We start from the raw sequence: 18,218 nt of genomic DNA, 5'->3' as shown, positions 1-18,218 counted from the left end.
AAGCAGGCTTGCTTTTAGACTGCAAAGGAACTGTCACAAAAGGTAATTTACAAAAACAAAACAACAACAAAAAAACCCCACAGTTTATTTATCTTTTAGTTCTTCCAAAATTGAAAATATCAAGTCCTACTGCTAAGGAGAAAAAAACAAACAAACAAACAAAATCTGAAACCCCTCCCCCCTCTTCTCTTAAAGTCACAGAACACAGAAGGAACTGCAGGGGGACAGGTGGGTACAGAGAACCAGGAGGGAGAGGATGGCAAGATAAACTCCCCAAATACTTAAAAAGCTGTTCAACAGAAATGTGATAAATACAGGACAATGCAAGACAAGTAAAAATAAGGAGCAGCAGTGACGAGAGGCTGTGTTGTAGCTGTGGCCTCCCTTCCTCTTCTCTTCTCACCGGGATATTCTAGGCCCAAGGCATGACTTGCCCCTTCCAGATCTAAATGTTGACTCCTTTGAGCCTCCTAGATTTCACTAGAAGCAGTAATGAGGCACCACCATTCTTCCTCAGACATATCAGAAAAGAAACAGTGGTAATTTTGCTTCTACCATTGTACCATGTGTGAAATTTGTAAGGAAGATGAAACCGAACCAGGGAGCATCACTGCTGCTTATGCCTTCCAAGGCAGCAGGTGCACCTCAGGAACTGCACGAGGCAAGAGAGCAGGAAAACTCAGACAGAGGTCCCAGCCCGATCAGCCTCACTAGCTCGAGTTGCATGGTTTATCACACCATTAGCAAATTCCAAGAACCTTTTCTTGAGCACTGCAAAAAGGGAACTTAGAGAGATGTGAGGAAGGTCATGGCAGGAGGGAAGGATGGAGGATCAAATCTGCTGGTCAAGAACCATGGTACAGGTACTTAAGGGTCACCATGTACCAATGTCTTGGAAATAGAGCTTTGAGACATCGAAAGACAAGAAGTTGGAAGCCAACGATGTCCTGGCAGAAGGTGACAGGAAGAGAGAGGAATGAAACGGTATTAACAGCGGAAGCCTCTGCCCTTCTTCAAGAACACCTCCTCCCTTGCCATCTGGATGGGGCCATTGGCACGTGTCCTGGTGGGCCTGGAATTCCCCGAGTAGATTGGTCCACATAAATGGCCCCCTAAACCCATAAACACATATGGCCAAACTTCAAAAGGAAAAAAAGGAAAAATACAGTTTCTATGTCATGTAAAATTTTCAGGGATTGGCTGGAGGAAGAATGGAGCTGAGAGCCAAAGTTCAGAAGTTACTTCCTCTTTTTCTTGGGAGGTGCAGAGCTGTGTCTGGAACCTCGGTTAGAGCCTCGGCCTGAACTGTGCACAGACGCCTTCCTCTTCCGGCTCATACTTCGACTCTGTTCCTCTTCTTCCTCGTAACGACTTTCACGGTCGGCTAAACAGAGAGTGGCGCTGTCAGCTGGAGGTTAGCTTTAGGTCCCTAATACTATTGGGCAGCATGAAACAACACAGACACTGTACCTTGAGGTCAGACTTAAGTTTTAATCTTTACTTGGTTGCTTACCAGTTGTGTGATCTTGGGCAAGCAGTTAACCTTTCTGAGCTTTGTGGAAAACTGTTTTAGGGTTAAATAAGGTAATCTATGCAAAGTACCCATCTCGATGCTTGGGATACAGCACAGTGGTATTTCCTTTTTATCTTTTAACTTACACTTGGCATTTGGTTTCAGAGTAACTAAAACTAGTACTACAAAAACATTCCTAACTCGGAAGAGGCCCAGAAAGTTAGGCTATTACAGGACTTAGATTTGGTAACTTAATAGCCTAGTTTTGGAGTCTCACAAGATTATCATGGCTAAGGGCCCACCAAGGGCTTGAGCAGATGAAAAAAGCATCCAAGCTGGCAGAGTCACGCCACGTGGGGAATATGGAACATTCCAGACCTCATTTCTCCTTTGGTCAATGAAGTTGTGGCTGTGGTTCCACACCAGTTTTACATTGTTCTTATGTTACTCTTACTAGGCAAATAGTTTCTTGAAATAATGAAATTTGTGCTTCAAAAAAGATAAAACAACAAAAATTTACCTTTTCGGGCTTCTTCCTCCAGTTCATCCCAATCCTTTCCACTCTCCTCTTCACTGCCCAATGATTCCTTGGAATAATCTGGAGTAAAATTAAGCATTAGTTATTAGACAGGCATGGAAATGGAATAAAATTCTTCCTTTCTACAAGCCTCCAAAAATGACATGAGGTTAAGAAGTAGTGAAAACTTTTCCCTATAAAGACTAACCTGATTCTTCAGCTTCTGATGAATAGTCTTCATCACTGTCCTCCTCCTCCTCTTCATAGTCATCTTCTGAAGGATTAAAAGTCTCATCTTCGATTTCAGACTCCGAATCCCCTTCCTCAGCATCACTCCCCTGGTGAGTCAGAGCATAATACTATAGACGGGAGGTTTTTGGCATTCACTACATTAACTTAATGAATTAATTCAACCCACTTAGCAAACCAGCATTATTTCTGTTTTATATGAAAAAATAAAACGACCAAAAACCTGAATGATCAAGAAATAAAAAGACTTAACTTAAAATTACTAGTAAGGGACAATAATCAATTAAATACCCTAAATATCTAATTCATATTTCTTAAAGATTCACTTCATTGTTTTTTTACCCAGGAAAACTAACCACAGAAATACGCTTGGTAACAATGCCTTATGCAGAGGTGGGAAGACCATTTTCCAGAAAACTGCTTTGCAAGATGACCTGAAGAATTTTTTCCCAGTACTAAGAAACTAATTGAAGGAAGTTCTGAAGGAATTCCAAAGAACTCTTGTCAGTGGCTACCCGATGCCCAATTAATTTATCATTTACCTGTCAAACTAACTTGCGAAACAACAATACCAAGCTGTGTCCAGAGCTTCTCCCATGTGGTCTGGTCCCTTAGGTACTACTTGTCTGGCATTCTCCTGACCGCCCTTCAAATGATGACGGGCAGCACTGTGTACCAGAAAAGAAACCCCACACTCACGCACCTCACCCTCAGGCTCCAGGAAAGACCAGCCACCTTGTTCGAAGAAGCCCTCAGGGTCGTCGACAATGGTCTTCATGATTTTAGTCCAGTTGAGGGACTGTACTCCTTCTGTGTACTTCAGGTCACAGGAACTGAAAAAAATAACATTACAGAGTCAAAATCAATCCTCCCTATTTTGAGAATATCCTGTGTCACCTAGGTCGTTCGCATCTCTGAAGAGCAGATAATCTTTTCATAGGTAGGAGCAGGTACTCTTTGCCCTAAGCCACCAGGATGTACTCGACCGGCCCTCATGACAAAGTAACCATGTTTTTTCTTTAGTACTTCAAATGCACTATGTTAAGAAATGCTCAAATGACATTTGTCCACTTCTACTGAGGAGAACAGAATCAATCAAAGTGGGTGGGAAGAGAAAAGAAAAACCCAAAAAACAACAAAGGATCACAAGAAACCTTCAGCATAAAACCTGTCTGAGCGCGCGGCATGAATCCACTAGATGCACTATCAGACACAGTGCAGCTTCTGCTGCTAGCCGTGACGGAGAGACCAAGGCTAGATTTACTTTTCCCCCTTAAACAACTAAAAAACTGAATAAAATATGAAACAAGTTTTCAAATATTGGATAAAAAGCAGCATAGGACCAAAACCCTTGTGGAACTATACAATGGAATGAACAGCTCTGGGAATGGTAAATATGTGAATAAATATAGAAGACCACCGTCCCATTTTGTAAATTAAAGGATAACTGTTTTGAAGCTGAAATAATGACACTTAACTGAGGAATTCATAGCATATTAGAAGTAAAATATATGATAACAGCAGAAAGGACAGAAGATAAACAGAAGCATAAGAATTTCCAATAGAGGTGGAACTTTATTTGAATACAGACTCAAAGTGCTAAGTTAAAGATGTGTATATAAATCTCAGAATAATCATTATGAAAGTAAAATAAAGAGGCGTGGCTAATCAGCCAACTATGAAGATAATCAAGAAGAGTCATAAAATTAATCTAAAAGAAAGCATAAAAAGAGGAGAAAAGCAACAGAGAACAGATGGGAAAACAAACAAAGATGGGAGACTTAAACCCAGCCATATTGATAATTATATTAAATGTAAATGGTCTGTTCTCAGCAACCCAATTAAAAGGCAGACATTCTCAGAATGGATTAAAGTGAGACCCAAATATATAGGGTCTCCAAGTAAGCCACTTTTGATAAATCTCTAGCCAATAAAAAGAAAGAAATGATTAGTTATTGGGAAGGAAAGGGGACATCAACATAGACTGCAGAAATAATATTGTAACTTACAACTAGTTTGTTGAGGGACACAAGTTGATTCTAGAATTCACGCAGAACAGCCAATATAATAGCCAACTTTGAAAAGGAACAAAATTGGAAGACTTACACTACCTGACTTCAAAATTTACTATAAAGCTATAATATTCATGACAGTGCATTACCAGTGTAAGGACACACATAAAACAATGGAACAGAGTGCAATCCAGAAATAGACCCCTCTCCTACATGGCTTTTTTTCTTTTTTAAAAAATAAAGATGTCAAGGTAATTCAATGGGTAAGGGATAATCTTTTCAACAAATGGTACTAGAATAATTGGCTACATACATGCAAAATATGAACCTTGATCCTTACACCACAGTAAAATATTAGCTCAAAATTGATCAGACCTGAATATAAGACCTAAAGCTGTGGAACTCTAGAAGAAAATAGAGAACTTCTATGACTTTGGGTTAGGCAAAATGTATTAGGTTAAGACATACAGAGCACAAATTACAAAAGAAAAAGTTGATCAAACACATTTCATGAAAAATCTATACTCTGTGTTTAAAAGACACTTAAAGAAACGAAAAGGCATAGAAACTACTGGAAGAAAATATATGCAAAACCTGTGTCCGATGGACTTCCATCCAGCAATAAGACAAGCAGTCTATTTTTAACACAGGCAAAAACCATGAATATACTTCATCAAAAGTATAGGATGACACATAAGCATACAAAAAGATGCTCAAAGTCAACAGTCATCATGGAAATGCAAACTGAAACCACAAGGAGACAGCCCTACCACCCATCACAACGGCTAATACTGAAAAGACTAACAACATCAAGTGTTGGTGAGAACGCGGAGCAACTACAAATCTCATATCCTGCAGCTTTTCCAGCCACTTTGGAAAATGATTTGGTAGTTTCTTACAAAGCAAAACATACACTTAACCATGCACCATACAACCCAGCGATCCCACTTTTAGGTCGTTTATCCAAGAGAAAGGAAAACATAACGTCCATACAGAGACCTGAACATCTTATTTACAGCAGCTATTCATTCATAAGAGCCCCCAAATGGTAAGAACCCAAACGTCTCTTCACTGGTAGATGGGTAAACAAAGAATGGAACACCCATACTGTGGAATACTCTTCAATAATAAAATGGAATATAGTACTGATGGGTACAGCAACTTGGGTAAATTTCAAAAATATTATGCCAAGTGAAGGATGGAGATACAAAAGATTACATACTTGAATGATTCCATTTATGTGAAATTCTAGAAGAAAACACAGTGACAGAAACCAGTGACAGGGCGGAAGGGAGGGTACTGACTACAAAGGGGTATGAGGAGTTTTTAGGAGTAAAGGAAACATTCTATATCTTGATAATGATGGTAGATACAAATGTGTACACAGTTGTTAGAACCCATCAAATCATGTACTTAAATTGATGAATTTTATTATATGTAAGCTATATTCCAACAGAGCTGATTTTAAAAAGTCATGCAAATTTATAAATATCTGTGATACCATAGCACTTACCTGCATATGTTTTTTAGGAAAATCCTCATGGAAACCATACATTTGTATCTTTCTCACAGTCTACTTCTAAGCTCTCAATCCATTTCTTAAGAAAGGAGAGACTTAAATTTATAGCACCTCCCCTTCACAGATAATTGGAGAGGGGAAGAAGGGCAGAGCCGACTAGATTCATGGCTACACCAGCCTCACCCTTTACCTAGGTAGTGACAGCTCCCTCTTTATTAGGATTCTGGTGCTTCCATGAGAAGTTCTTTTAGTTGAAGTATAAGTATATGGATGTGTAAGGCTAAAGTAAAAATATATTCTATCTCATCATTCAGTAAAAATAGAGAACTACTAAGAAACAGCACCCACTTTTTGTAAATTATTTATTATACACACGTGTAAATCTTCTTATACATCTATCAAGTCAAAAAAATGTATTAGACTGATTTTCCTTGCATAAGTACCCACAAACTCTTATTTGGTAATCGAGAAACAGTGCTCTACGTCTAATGGATCCCCACTTTTTAAGTCCTGGTCTGCAACTCAACCCAGAGGCAGTCTCGCTTAAGTACACCAGCAGATTTTATGGACGACATGCCGCATTTATCTTCTATAATACAGCGCTCATGGGGTACATAGGAGGCTGCTGGCAGATTTACTTACTTCAGCCATTCCTTGATGGGGTCAAGGGAGGCTACGGGAATGGCGTTGATCATCGTCACCTTCTTGCTGTAGTCCTTGTAGACGATCACCATGTCGAAGTTCTTCAGGTGAAACTGGACTCGCTCAAAGTGAATCAGCTCCACTTCATCCAACGTCACCACGAAAGGTGGCTGTCAGGGAAGAACAGAATTATTTTCATAAAACTAGTTCCCACAAAGCACTGCATTTTCAAACAGTTCCAGGATCTAAAAATCACTGAACTATTTTTGTTTGTTTGCGTTTTGGAGTAAACACTAAAAGCAATACAACATACCAAGAAGCCCTAATAAAAGAATCTGTGAGATCAAAATCTTTCCTCAAGGGGAATATACACTTAAGGAAATTACATAAAGAAACTATTTTTAAAAACTATTTAAAGAGACATTTTAAGAATTATTTCCTCAATAAGTTTTATATCTACAATAAGTAAATATCAAAAATTAAAATTGTAAAAAATACTGAGGACTTAGTTTTCAGAACACCTACCCTCTTGCTTTCTTTTCTCTAACAATTTTCTTACTGAAAGGAAGTCGGACATACGCACCCATTCTGTAGCATTTACCAGCGCGCTGCTGGTGGGCTGAAGGAGGCAGGTGCTCCTATAGGGCGCTCCATTAAACCTGAAAGAGAGTAGGAAACTCGCATAAGACGGGGCTCGCTGCAAGAGAAGCTGCTGTCCCCACAGTAAGCTGCTTGCCCTTTCCCATTCCAAACACAACTCCAGCCGCTCGCTGGAGACCGACTTCCAGAGGAAGCCTCTCAGTCCTACCCATCCATCCCAGCCCTTAAAAATTCTGAAGAGGGATTGGATGTCTCAAGTTATTAATCATAAGAAAAAGGACAGCATATGTTAAATTACTATTAAAGGAAGAATAACATTTTTCTAAAGGCCAAAAGATGAGGTACGTTACCCCAAGTCCCTAAAAGGCACTTCAAATTCCAGTTCCTCCTTAGTCAGAGCCTCTACTTTCTCAATGAAATTTTTAAAGGCTGTTTTCAGTTTGTGCCTCATTTCTCTTTCCATCTGTAAAAGAAAAAAATACTAATTAACGATAGCTATCACTTTTCTTGTTAATAGTAAACCCTTCAAAAAGTCTGAAGTGTTTTTGTAGCCCTGAACTCTCAGAGCTCTGACCCTAACACAGATACCTTCTCACAGGCCGCCAGACCATTAACCGCAGAGCTGAGCCTGCAAAACCTAAGTCTAATCCATAAGCCATGGAGGCACAGCACCCGAGCAGATACTTGGCAAGTTCTGCAGACGGTTTCAGGGGTGATTTATAAAATATAACAATTATCGAGCTCAGATTTGGACTGCATCCTATCTCACTACCCTGCAAATGAAATACCGAATTTCACCTGCTCAGCATACAGGTCGTCTCGGTCGTGCATGTGCTGGTGTTTGCCCAAGTCCGTGGTGATCTCGCCCACTTCTGTGTAGAACTGCACATCTGTGTGCCGCTTCTTCCCAAACATGATGGCGTTCTGAGGGCACAGAGCACAAGAGCAAGAATGAACTCGTAAGACTTCCTTGACAAAGTCTACATGACAGACCAAGAAGCAAGATAACAACAAAATGTAAAAATATTAAAACATCTATGCTGGTAACCATGGATAGCATTTATGTACAAACAGTTAAACCATCCCTGGTGTCATCATAAATGACCTTTGCGACTGTGAAAGAGTAAGAATTTTTAAAAGCACTCCTATTCATCAGAATGGACTTTGGACATTATGTTGGTAATAAACTGTTTAAAGTAAAAATTCTCTATTTTAGAAACAGGAATTTGGAGAAAACCTTACATGATTCGGAGGTCATTACGTATCACACCAAAGGAACCAACATGCCTAGCACCTTCTAGATGTCAGGCACTGTGGACTTTATAAGCATTATTTTATTCAGTCCTCTCGAAGATCTTATGTGATAAGTGGTATTTTTCATCACTATTCTCAAGGGAAGAGTGTGACAGAAAGCTCTTGCCCCAAAGCTCCGAGCTAGCGATGAGGAAGGCATACCTTGAGGTGAAAGTGCAAGACAATAATCATCTCCCCATCACACGGCTGGAACAAAGCATGCTTGATGTTATTGTACAGAATGTCCACCTTGTCTCCTCGGACAGAGGTGAAGCGAAAACCTGGTAGGAAAAAAGGAAGCAGCTGGGTATCAAGGAACATCAGGTTGGGCCAAAAGGCACTGCAGTTTTCCCGGCTGACAGGAACAGGGTCAGAGGAAACATGAATGATGTACAGAGCTTCCTTCTGGCTACACAGCAGCGTAAAGGCAGATTCCTCCCAGCACTTCCGTGTCGTACAACATTCCCTGATCTGTCACTCCCGCACAGGAGCCCCTGAAAACAAAGCCCAGGCACGCGAGGGGGCAGCCATACCATTGACGTGGGCCTCCAGGGAGCCCTGCATCCTCTTCTGGGCAATGTTGGGGCGAATGTACAGGTCTTTCAGTTTGGGATTACTCCGGTTTAGGTTGATCACCAGTGAGTCTTGCTTCACAATGCCCTAGGGAGGAGGGAAAATCAGTGTGAATCCTCACGTATCTTTCCATGCCCCCCAAACCCACATGTCCTTAGGCACAAGGGTGCTCTGCGGGTGTTCAGGCTCACCTCCTTCTCTTTCTCTTCTGCTTCCCGAGTCTTATAACGCTTCTGCACTTCTTTTATAATTCGGAAAGCATTCTGCAGGTTCAAGGCCGGTACTGTCTGTTCTCCAGGTGCCTTCATATTTGAAGCACGGTATGTACTGCAGAAAAGGGGAAGCACTTATGAAAGGTGCTCTATCAGGCGAGGTAACCTGCATCTACTACTATGTTTCATAACTGGCTTAGTATCTTTTAGGAGAAAAAGGTACCACTGACTGGGGAAACAATGCCCGGAAAGCTGAATACGAAATAAAACAAAACAAACTTCCCTTTCTTCTCTTTTAAACAGAAAATATTACAAATGGCTAATCCACAGGGTGGGGGAATCACACTTATTTTTCAAATGTGGCATAAACTTCCCCAAATTGTCCTATTCCACATTATGAATGAACAGACTCCAAATTGGCACACATTTGAGATTTTATCACAAAATATGTATAGTAAGGATAAAACATTTTCATGAGGATTCTAAATTAGGTTGCATCCTCAAAACAGTTCAAAGCCAGGAAGGTGACTCTAATCAAGTGCCACAGAGGGAGGCGCTGCCACTCACTGGATGGGGGAGGACACAGCACAGAGAATGCAGGTACCGACCACTCCAGCCAACAGATTTGGGGAGGGCTGCTTTCCTGGGTACTCACATTTCCTTGACAAAAGTGGCTTCTGGGTTAGGAAAGATGTTGCCCTCATTCCTGCCCAGAGCACTGCCTGGGCAATAGAAGTTGATTCTCAGGTAAGTATAATCTCCTTCCACAGACATACTTATATTCTGTTCAAACAAAGGAAAAGCATTAGCCAAAGAAACAAATAGATTTTGTCCCTAGATAAAGATAAGTAGTTACAGAGATACTAAAATTAAGTTAGTAGTTACAAGCTGACTGGTAAGCCTAGCCTGTAAATCTTAATCTAAAGCTACTAAACTGAGCATTTAGCTTATCTTTTCATATGACCGAATGTGTGTTTCCAAAAGAATCACTGAGTTCTTAACGTACCTTGTGCCACGTGTATGACTACATGTTAAAAAATGCTTAAAATTTAAAGAGAGACAGGCAAATTATGTTTCTAAGACTAGATCATTTAACTTTCTTCAAAGTGCAAACTGGGAAGGAGAGAAAAATGACAGCAAAAGATCAGGGAGGGGGGAAACCAGTAACGAGGGAAGCTAGAGTCAGAAGGAGCAGAGCGTCGGGGAGACGATGCAGACGGAACAATAATCTATGGTTCTAAATAGTTTAGACGGAACCTGTCCACGTCAGTACCTTGATTGTGGCAATGTGAAAAGGCGTCGCAATGCCAAACACGGGCATTATTACAGTCTCATATTTCTTATCAATATAGATCTTCATCTCTCGAATATGTGGTTCCTTAGGCATCAAAGACGGGTTTTTATAGGACACGTTAGATTTGCGAGCTCTGAAGTGGGAATAAAAAAATATTTTTGAGAAATTTCTGCAAATCATGTGTAACCCTAAGACAACGTTACTGCTCAGTGCAGACTCTTACTTCTGAATCTGCTGTTCCCCCTTCTGTTCAGTCAACCGCCTCTTCGCTTCCTCATTGAGTTGAGCTGCCAGTTCTTTTTGATGTGCTCTTCGCTTCTCCTCTGCAGTCATTTCATTCTAGAGAAGGGAAAACCCAAGTTCTCAGAAAATGTGAACCACGACAGATAGGAGATCCATGCAGTTTAAGACAGCAGACTCACTCGTGTTCGTTCTGTAAGTAATGCTGCTCGAGACCCTCTTCCCAACAGGTCCTCAGCTTCATCTTTCTCCTCTTCCTCTTCCTCCTCATCCTCATTCTAGGGGAGGAAAAAAATCACAATCAGAAACTCAGGCCTTAATTTTTTTTTAGCCAATATTGCCTGTCCTCTTCATTGTACCAAACTTCCTCTACCACTCATCTACCGCCTTCCTACCTTTAGAAAGATCCCCACATTCTTCACTTTCTTCTTCACAGAAGTGAGAACAGTAGCCGGGCCATCCTGGAAGAAAAGAAGGAAGTCAGACATCTGTAAGAGAACTTCAGCACTTTCACTTTCTAACCTAGTAAATAGCGGGGCAATGCTCTGAAGCTTCTGGATACTAAAAACTCTTTGACAACAAATAAAAACAGTTTTTATCTTCTCAACCACACACGGGGAACTACAATTTGGGAGGGAACACCGGGATAATGATTAAGAATACAGGCTTGGTTTGAAACCTGGCTCAATCACTTCCTAGCTCTGTGACATTTGGCAGGTTACTAAAGACTTCCCTGTGTCTCGGTTTCTTTACCTGCATACGAGAATAAGAGTATGTACTTCATAGGGTTATTGTGAGGATTAAATGAATTAATGCATTAAAGTCCTCAGCTTATAATAAGCATTTACTATTATTAAGACTCAGTTCCTGCTAAGTGAATGAAATCAGTCAGAAAAGACCACAAATGTCCAGAAAAGGCAAATCCTTAGAGACAGAAAGTCGTTGCCTAGGCCTGGGGAGGCAGGGAGGGAGGGGATTGGAGAGTGACTGCTAATGAGCACAGGGTTTTTTTCTGAGGTGATGAAATGTTCTAAAATTAAATTGTGGTGATGGCTGCATAATTGTGAATATTCTAAAAACCACTAAATTGTATACTTTAATTGCATGGTATGTAAACTGTAGGTCAATAAAGCCATTATTAAAAAAAATCACCTCCATTATTAGAACCAGTTCCTGATGTTATCATCATCAAGGCTCAAGTCACAAGGTGATACAGTGTTTTGTTTTGTTTAAATATTCCCTGTGCTTACAGACATAGAGTACAGACTTGTGGTTGCCGGCGGGGAGAGGGTGGGAAGGGATAAAGTGGGAGTTCGAGATTTGTAGATATTGCCTGGTATATATAAAATAGATGAACAAGTTTATATTGTGTAGCACAGGGAACTATATTCAGTATCTTGTAGCAGCTTACGATGAAAATGAATACATGTGTATCTATGTATGTCACTGTGCTGTACACCAGAAAGTGACACAACATTGTAAACTGACTATACCTCAAAAAACAAACAAAAAAGCTTCTAAAAAAAAAGAAATATATATATACACCCTGTGCTTGGACTATAACCTCTATTCCTAGCTATATTAGGTCAGGCTGTCACAGGGATCTCTTTCCCCTTATCTAGCATTCAACAAATGATAAAAAGGAATAAACCATGTAAAACAGAAAAGCAGTAAGGAATTACTGTGTAACACAGGAAACTATATTCAATATCTTGTAATAGTCCGCAATGGAAAATAATCTGAAAAAGGATATATATATAAAACTGAATCACTTTGCTTCAACTACCAGAATACTGTAAATCAACTATACTTCAATTTAAAAAAAAAGGGGGGGGGGAACCATAGGGTAAAAAATGTGCTCCAAAGTCAGTTCATGAACACTCAAAGCTGAAGAAGCAACACACACCTCATCCACAAGCACTGTGTCACCAATGAACAGGGCATAGGTTTTCTCTTCCGGTTTCTTCCCTTCCTTATTAGTCAGATCTGAGAAACCCAGATTGATGCTGAAAACCATTCCTAAAACAGCAAAACAGGAATTCAGTCAATGACTGTGAAGGATGGAGAAGTGTAGATTTTATACAGAAAAGGAGATGAAGCTAAAGGAGATTATTCAAAAAAAGTTATTTTGCTATTGCCTATGTGTAAAACTCACCTTTCTTCAGTTTATATTGATTTTTGCTATTAATTACTAAAGAGCCTTCACGGAATTCAATTCCCATTCCAAACCTAAAAATGAAATGAAGAGAAACTTCAACAATAGGCCAAAAGATCTCCAACCTGAGTCAAGTACAATATATCCTATTACAATTTTCAAGGTAAAGCAGGCAAACATGTTGAGTGATCTGTCCCTGCTGATCAGTCAGTTAAGGAAGTGAATATGAGGAGTCTTCAGGTCATTAATATATCGAAAATAACTTCCTAATTAAGTACTACATGTAACACTTACTATATCAAGCTTTTATTTTTAACTTATTCATTGATATTTACATTTTAATCTACCATGAAATCAAGCTGCGAGTTTTCCTATAAACAACTTGGCAGAGACTGTTAAAGGGCACATTACTAAAAGAATGTGTAATAATCGGATAAAATGAGGAATTTTTAGTAGAATGTTGACAACTGGATTCATTAAGTCAGCTAGGCCAAGACTTGGTATAGGTCAATATATTTCCTCCTGTCCATCATAGAAGTTCAGAAATAAACTATATACCCAACTAGCTTCCATGTAAGGAGACTGTCTAGAGTTCTTGTTTCTCAAATGTTTTTGGTTCTGTAAGATGTTATTAGGTACTTTCAGGTATTCAATGGTCAAATACATTTGAGAAACACTGGATTAAATAAAAGTTTAAAAAACATTAAACAGTAGAACATCTCAGAGTAATTTGTAAACGTGAGCTAAGGTGTTCTAAGAGAGGAAATATAGTATGTAATGTTAATGTCTCTTCATATTTGGAACTTAAGCCTGGAACACCTACTAGCATCTCTACATTGGTCTAGATAAATCTCCACCCAATCACTGGGAGTAGAACTTAAATATTCCTCACATTCTCTGATAACACTATGTGTCTGATGCACAACTAAGTTTAACAGTCCATAAATATTGGTTGAATCATTTAAGAATATTTTGCCTGACCACTGCCAGTCATGAAAACTGACTGAGAGTGACAACGTACATCAGAGCATCTTACCCTAGGTTTTTGGTAATTTTGTTCAGCAGCTCTGGCTTCTGCTTTTTAACCACATCCATGACAGCATTATATACATCACATATCTTCACACCTAATGACAAGACAGAAAGGAGACATTAAAGCATTTTGGGGGGAAAAAAAATCACATTTTTTAAATCAATTTTTTTTCACCTATTAAGTCCCCCTAAAGCAAGGTTTCTCAAAGCATCAAATATGGCATGCAGCTGCAGGAGTGGTAGGGCTTAGAAATTTGCATTTTAAAAAACTACCTGGTCATTCTTTAATTACACTGTTTGAGAATCACTGATCCAGTGAAACCCCACCTGGTCTCAGTAAAATCATTTAAGAGTTGATAATGGCATCATATTAAAGTTATTACACATTTTGAAAAGCTGGACTGAATGGGTGAATCACTGTTAGAACTCTGATCTTAATTGTTCAGGACCTAGGATATGAATATGTACTCCCAGCCAGAGGAACCCAGATAGGGTAGCCTCCGAGGGTCTTTATTCTCACTGATGTGAGAAATCATGGGCGAATGGTGTCTGGAAGCTCTGGGAAACACGAGTGGGCTTACAAAGTGGTTTAAAGGCAGAAAACATAAAGTCCCATTTAGCCAATTGGGAGTGGAGAGTCTCAAGGCAAAAGAGGTATCAAGCTCTCGAGGTAGGCGGTTGCTTGCCTAGCAGGGTTGCTATTAGTTCTGCTCTCAAACTAAGATTCCTGGTATCCATTCAATGTAGGATTAACATTACACACTCTGTTGGGACAGATACTCCTCAGGACTTTCTAAACAGTAATAATGCCATGGTATTTTATGAAGATCTAGACACAGTAGCCTAAATAGTCAGAAAGGTGTTTATAAACATCAATATAAAACCACAACCACTCATGCATAAAAGGAGACTGAAGAACTAACTGCTGGGATGATTTGAGTTAGTAAAATCTAACTCTATTTATAGTACAAGGGCGTCAGGAATAAAAAGTACTACAGACATTTTTCTTACATGATTGCTCAAATGCTAAACCTCCTTTTCTAAGGGACCTCACCATGTCTTAATTCCTTTAGCAGCTCCTCTTGAAGCTGAAGCAGAAAGTTGTAATTTTCTTGAACCTCCTGAGAAGGATCGACCATCAAAGTGCGAACAAGGTTGGAGCAGTAAGATTTGAAGCGAATGCCCATGGCACAGGTAATGGCCCCAAAATGCATGTGGTTCTTGTCACTTGAGACCAAAAGAGGAAACCATTTCATTACTCAAAATGGCGAAGTCATTAGTATCACTAGCACACAGCACCTGCAATCACGGCCTTTCCCTGCTACACCCCAAAGCTGAAGTGGAAAATGGATCTAAATTTAAAAAACAGTTCGTAAAGGTTCTGGAGCAAAATTAGGGACCAAGACTTTCAGGATAAAAATTCAGTAAAAGTTGTTGCATCCTAAACATGCAGACGATACACTGGGTCTTGTTCATCGCGGTCTAACAGCATGGCTGTGAGGCATCATCTTTCCACCAGTCCACCATGAGTTCTCTCTGAATTAGTCCTTTCCTTCCAACCAGGACAAACAGCATTGTTTACGGTATTTTTAAAAGTTAGGAGGGGAGTTACACTATGATACATCTAATAAGATATTAATGTTTTTCTCCAACATGCGTTGCACTTTTTTGAGGCATTTTTAATCATCTAGAAAATGCTTACAGTCAAATGCTCAAGTGAGAAATAAGTAACTATGTGAAACAAAATAAAAATATGCAGAGAATAAGAGAAAAAGATAATGTAGAAGGCAGACTAATGGTTATTTTTACTCCTACTTTTTTGAATTCTAGAATGAATCCAAGAAAAAATAAGCTAAAAGTTGAAATGCCCTGGTGGTTGTTCTATTTTGAAATTTTCCTACTCACCTCACCACACTGAACTTGAGGTTATAGTTGCCGCCACTCTGAATGATAGGAGGGTAACACATTTCCACAGTAGAAGGGTCTGCCCCAGCTAGGTATTTTTTCTCTTCAATGGCCTTTTCTACAGACTCGGCCAGTTTGCTGTGTCGAACTTTCTGTAAGTATACACAGAAATAAAATAATTCTTACTAGAGGGTGGCAGACGGGTGTTGGATTTTTGGACACTACCATTTGAAGACAAGATATATCTTGATATCATTTAGGATGCTATAGAAGTCTTATGGATTGGTTTATACGCCGGCTGATACACTGGTGTACATGCAAAGCAAATTTAAAGAATACGTGGATTTGCAAATAGAATACTGGGTAACCTCAAGAAACTACAGTGCAGGTTTATCACTGTTTTGAAAGAGAGCCAGCACAATTACACATCAACTTATGTTTTAAAGGAAGTTGAACACACATCAAAAAACGCTGCACAGCAGGGACTTGCTTCTCCTTCATTAAAACAGCAGAAAGACCTCCCCTTCTCCATTTACCTCATCTGCATCGACTATTTCCATGACTCTCTCCTTGAAGAATTTGTTGAAGACCTCAGAGGTGATGCTGGCTGCTTTCTTCATTAGGTTGAGTTCTCCGTCCTCCTTCACAGCAATGGTATAGGCCACAACTGCACTGATGTCTATCTGCAGTCAAAGTCATACAGAGTTTCCAACATGCAGATACAGAATTGCTCAAGAAATACATCTCTCCCAATCTGAATACTATCAGTGATGATATTTGGTTATTTAGCAAACTATTCATCAACAGTTTGCAGAATGTATAAATATTCTCTTCTGGGATTGAATAAATATCTGAGATAGCCCTTTACCATGACACTGTGCATATTCTAAGATGCTTTAAACTAATGTACCACTTAAAATGCAAATGTACATGCCTCTCTCTTGAGGTTTTTGTAAAGGCTGAAGAAAGAAGACAAGAGAGTGAAGAAAAAGAAAAAATCAGAAAGTTTTGGGGGCAAGAGATTTTTTTCAGTTTCCCTCTGAAGAAGCTGGACTATCTCCTGAATGCATCATTCCTAATTGGAAAGTTAAACTGACTTACTGCTCAGCCAGAGGGAATGAAAAATGGAACTGTGAATATACAGTTTTCCCAAAGCAAACCCTCTGCACTACGCGTTATGGAAGCCCGTCACAAGTGTGTCTTCTTAACTCTCAACGTGCGTGTTTCCGGGAGCCGTCTTACTTTGTCAAAGCCCTCTTTGTTGAGGCAGTCATTCCAGCTCTTCATGAACTCTCCTGGGAACTTGTCTTTGCTGAACACTCCAATCTTCTTGCCATTCTTGCTTTCTTTAATGGCTTCAATCATTTTGTCAAAGCTGCTCTTATTACTTTCATTCTATCAGCATCACAGAGAGGAAAGGGGCTTTAGTTTTAGAATTAGACATCTATGTTCTACTAGTACCAGGCAGAGAATATTCTAAACTATGGACAGAATAAACTCTACCGTCCCCTTCCCCTGTTTACTTCTTTAGAGCAGACTGTAACACACCAGAAGTTAACACAATATTTCTTTAGGTATTTTTATATGCTTAAGTGAAGTGCCAGGTAAGCTGGCAAGACCATTCTTTTTCTTTTAGAATAGCTAAGAAACTCTAAAGTACAGATGAACAATATTTCGAAAAGAAAATCTTTGTCAGGTGGGCAGTATAACAAAAAAAAATTAATTTGACAGAAACTGGAAATAAGGTATACCTAATTTTCCTTAAGGTACTTACAGCTATCTATTGTAATTAAGGTATTCAGATGAGAACAAGCTGACAGCGTCCTGAAGAATGGATAAAGTTAGCGTTCACCAGAATTTCACAGCCCATTTGTTTTGCTGCAAAACTGGATAGAACTACTGAATTCTTCCCTTCCTAACTAAAAAAATGACAGTCAATCTTCCCTTTGTATTTTTTAAATTCCTAGAAGGCTTTTCTGTTTACCACTTCTTTCGCTATTTTTTTTTTGCTTTTTTTAATTCTTATTTTTAACTGAAGTATGGTTGATTTACAATGTTAGTTTCATGTGTACAGCAAAGCGATTCAGTTATACATATACATACATATAATATATACTTCAGATTCTTTTTCATTACAGCTCATTACAAGAAGTTGAATAGTTCCCTGTGCTATACAGTAGGTCCTTACTGTTTACTTATTTTATATCTAGTAATGTGTATCTACTGTTTACCACTTCTAAACTTTCTTTAACGTTTACGACACATTAATCAGTTCTAACCTTTTCTCGTATCAGCAGTGTGATGGCAGGGGCTCCATTAGCATTCTCATTGCCCTTAGTGTTAGCAATCTGTTTCAAGAACTCCACTTTTTTCTTGCTGGCCATAAAGATGATTTTGTCATCACAGAAGACCATGATAGTATCAGTAAGTTCATAGCCAAAGAGCCATGTCTAAGGAAAAAG

At 39.3% G+C, this 18,218-nt stretch overlaps 1 protein-coding gene across 1 annotated transcript in view; it reads right to left on the bottom strand.

The window, feature by feature from the left end:
• Positions 1-65: 65 nt before the first annotated feature.
• Positions 66-18,218, bottom strand: part of SUPT16H (SPT16 homolog, facilitates chromatin remodeling subunit) — a 31,963-nt gene continuing 13,810 nt past the window's right edge. The window contains exons 3-26 of the mRNA XM_010949647.3: positions 18,036-18,206; positions 16,999-17,151; positions 16,293-16,439; positions 15,757-15,908; positions 14,906-15,078; positions 13,856-13,946; positions 12,820-12,893; positions 12,571-12,683; positions 11,060-11,125; positions 10,847-10,942; positions 10,648-10,763; positions 10,404-10,557; positions 9,786-9,913; positions 9,110-9,245; positions 8,879-9,005; positions 8,508-8,626; positions 7,851-7,976; positions 7,403-7,515; positions 7,036-7,111; positions 6,453-6,622; positions 2,983-3,112; positions 2,239-2,368; positions 2,034-2,111; positions 66-1,384 (exon numbers count right to left, since the gene is read on the bottom strand). Of these exons, the coding sequence (XP_010947949.1) occupies positions 1,239-1,384; positions 2,034-2,111; positions 2,239-2,368; positions 2,983-3,112; positions 6,453-6,622; positions 7,036-7,111; positions 7,403-7,515; positions 7,851-7,976; positions 8,508-8,626; positions 8,879-9,005; positions 9,110-9,245; positions 9,786-9,913; positions 10,404-10,557; positions 10,648-10,763; positions 10,847-10,942; positions 11,060-11,125; positions 12,571-12,683; positions 12,820-12,893; positions 13,856-13,946; positions 14,906-15,078; positions 15,757-15,908; positions 16,293-16,439; positions 16,999-17,151; positions 18,036-18,206 (2,985 nt within the window). The 3' untranslated portion in view covers positions 66-1,238. The remainder of the gene's footprint in view (positions 1,385-2,033; positions 2,112-2,238; positions 2,369-2,982; positions 3,113-6,452; positions 6,623-7,035; positions 7,112-7,402; positions 7,516-7,850; positions 7,977-8,507; positions 8,627-8,878; positions 9,006-9,109; positions 9,246-9,785; positions 9,914-10,403; positions 10,558-10,647; positions 10,764-10,846; positions 10,943-11,059; positions 11,126-12,570; positions 12,684-12,819; positions 12,894-13,855; positions 13,947-14,905; positions 15,079-15,756; positions 15,909-16,292; positions 16,440-16,998; positions 17,152-18,035; positions 18,207-18,218) is intronic.

Source organism: Camelus bactrianus, chromosome 6, assembly GCF_048773025.1.
Source record: "Camelus bactrianus isolate YW-2024 breed Bactrian camel chromosome 6, ASM4877302v1, whole genome shotgun sequence".
Lineage (NCBI taxonomy): Eukaryota > Metazoa > Chordata > Mammalia > Artiodactyla > Camelidae > Camelus > Camelus bactrianus.
Note: the sequence above shows the minus strand (reverse complement) of the source record. Positions and strands in the feature narration are given on the sequence as shown.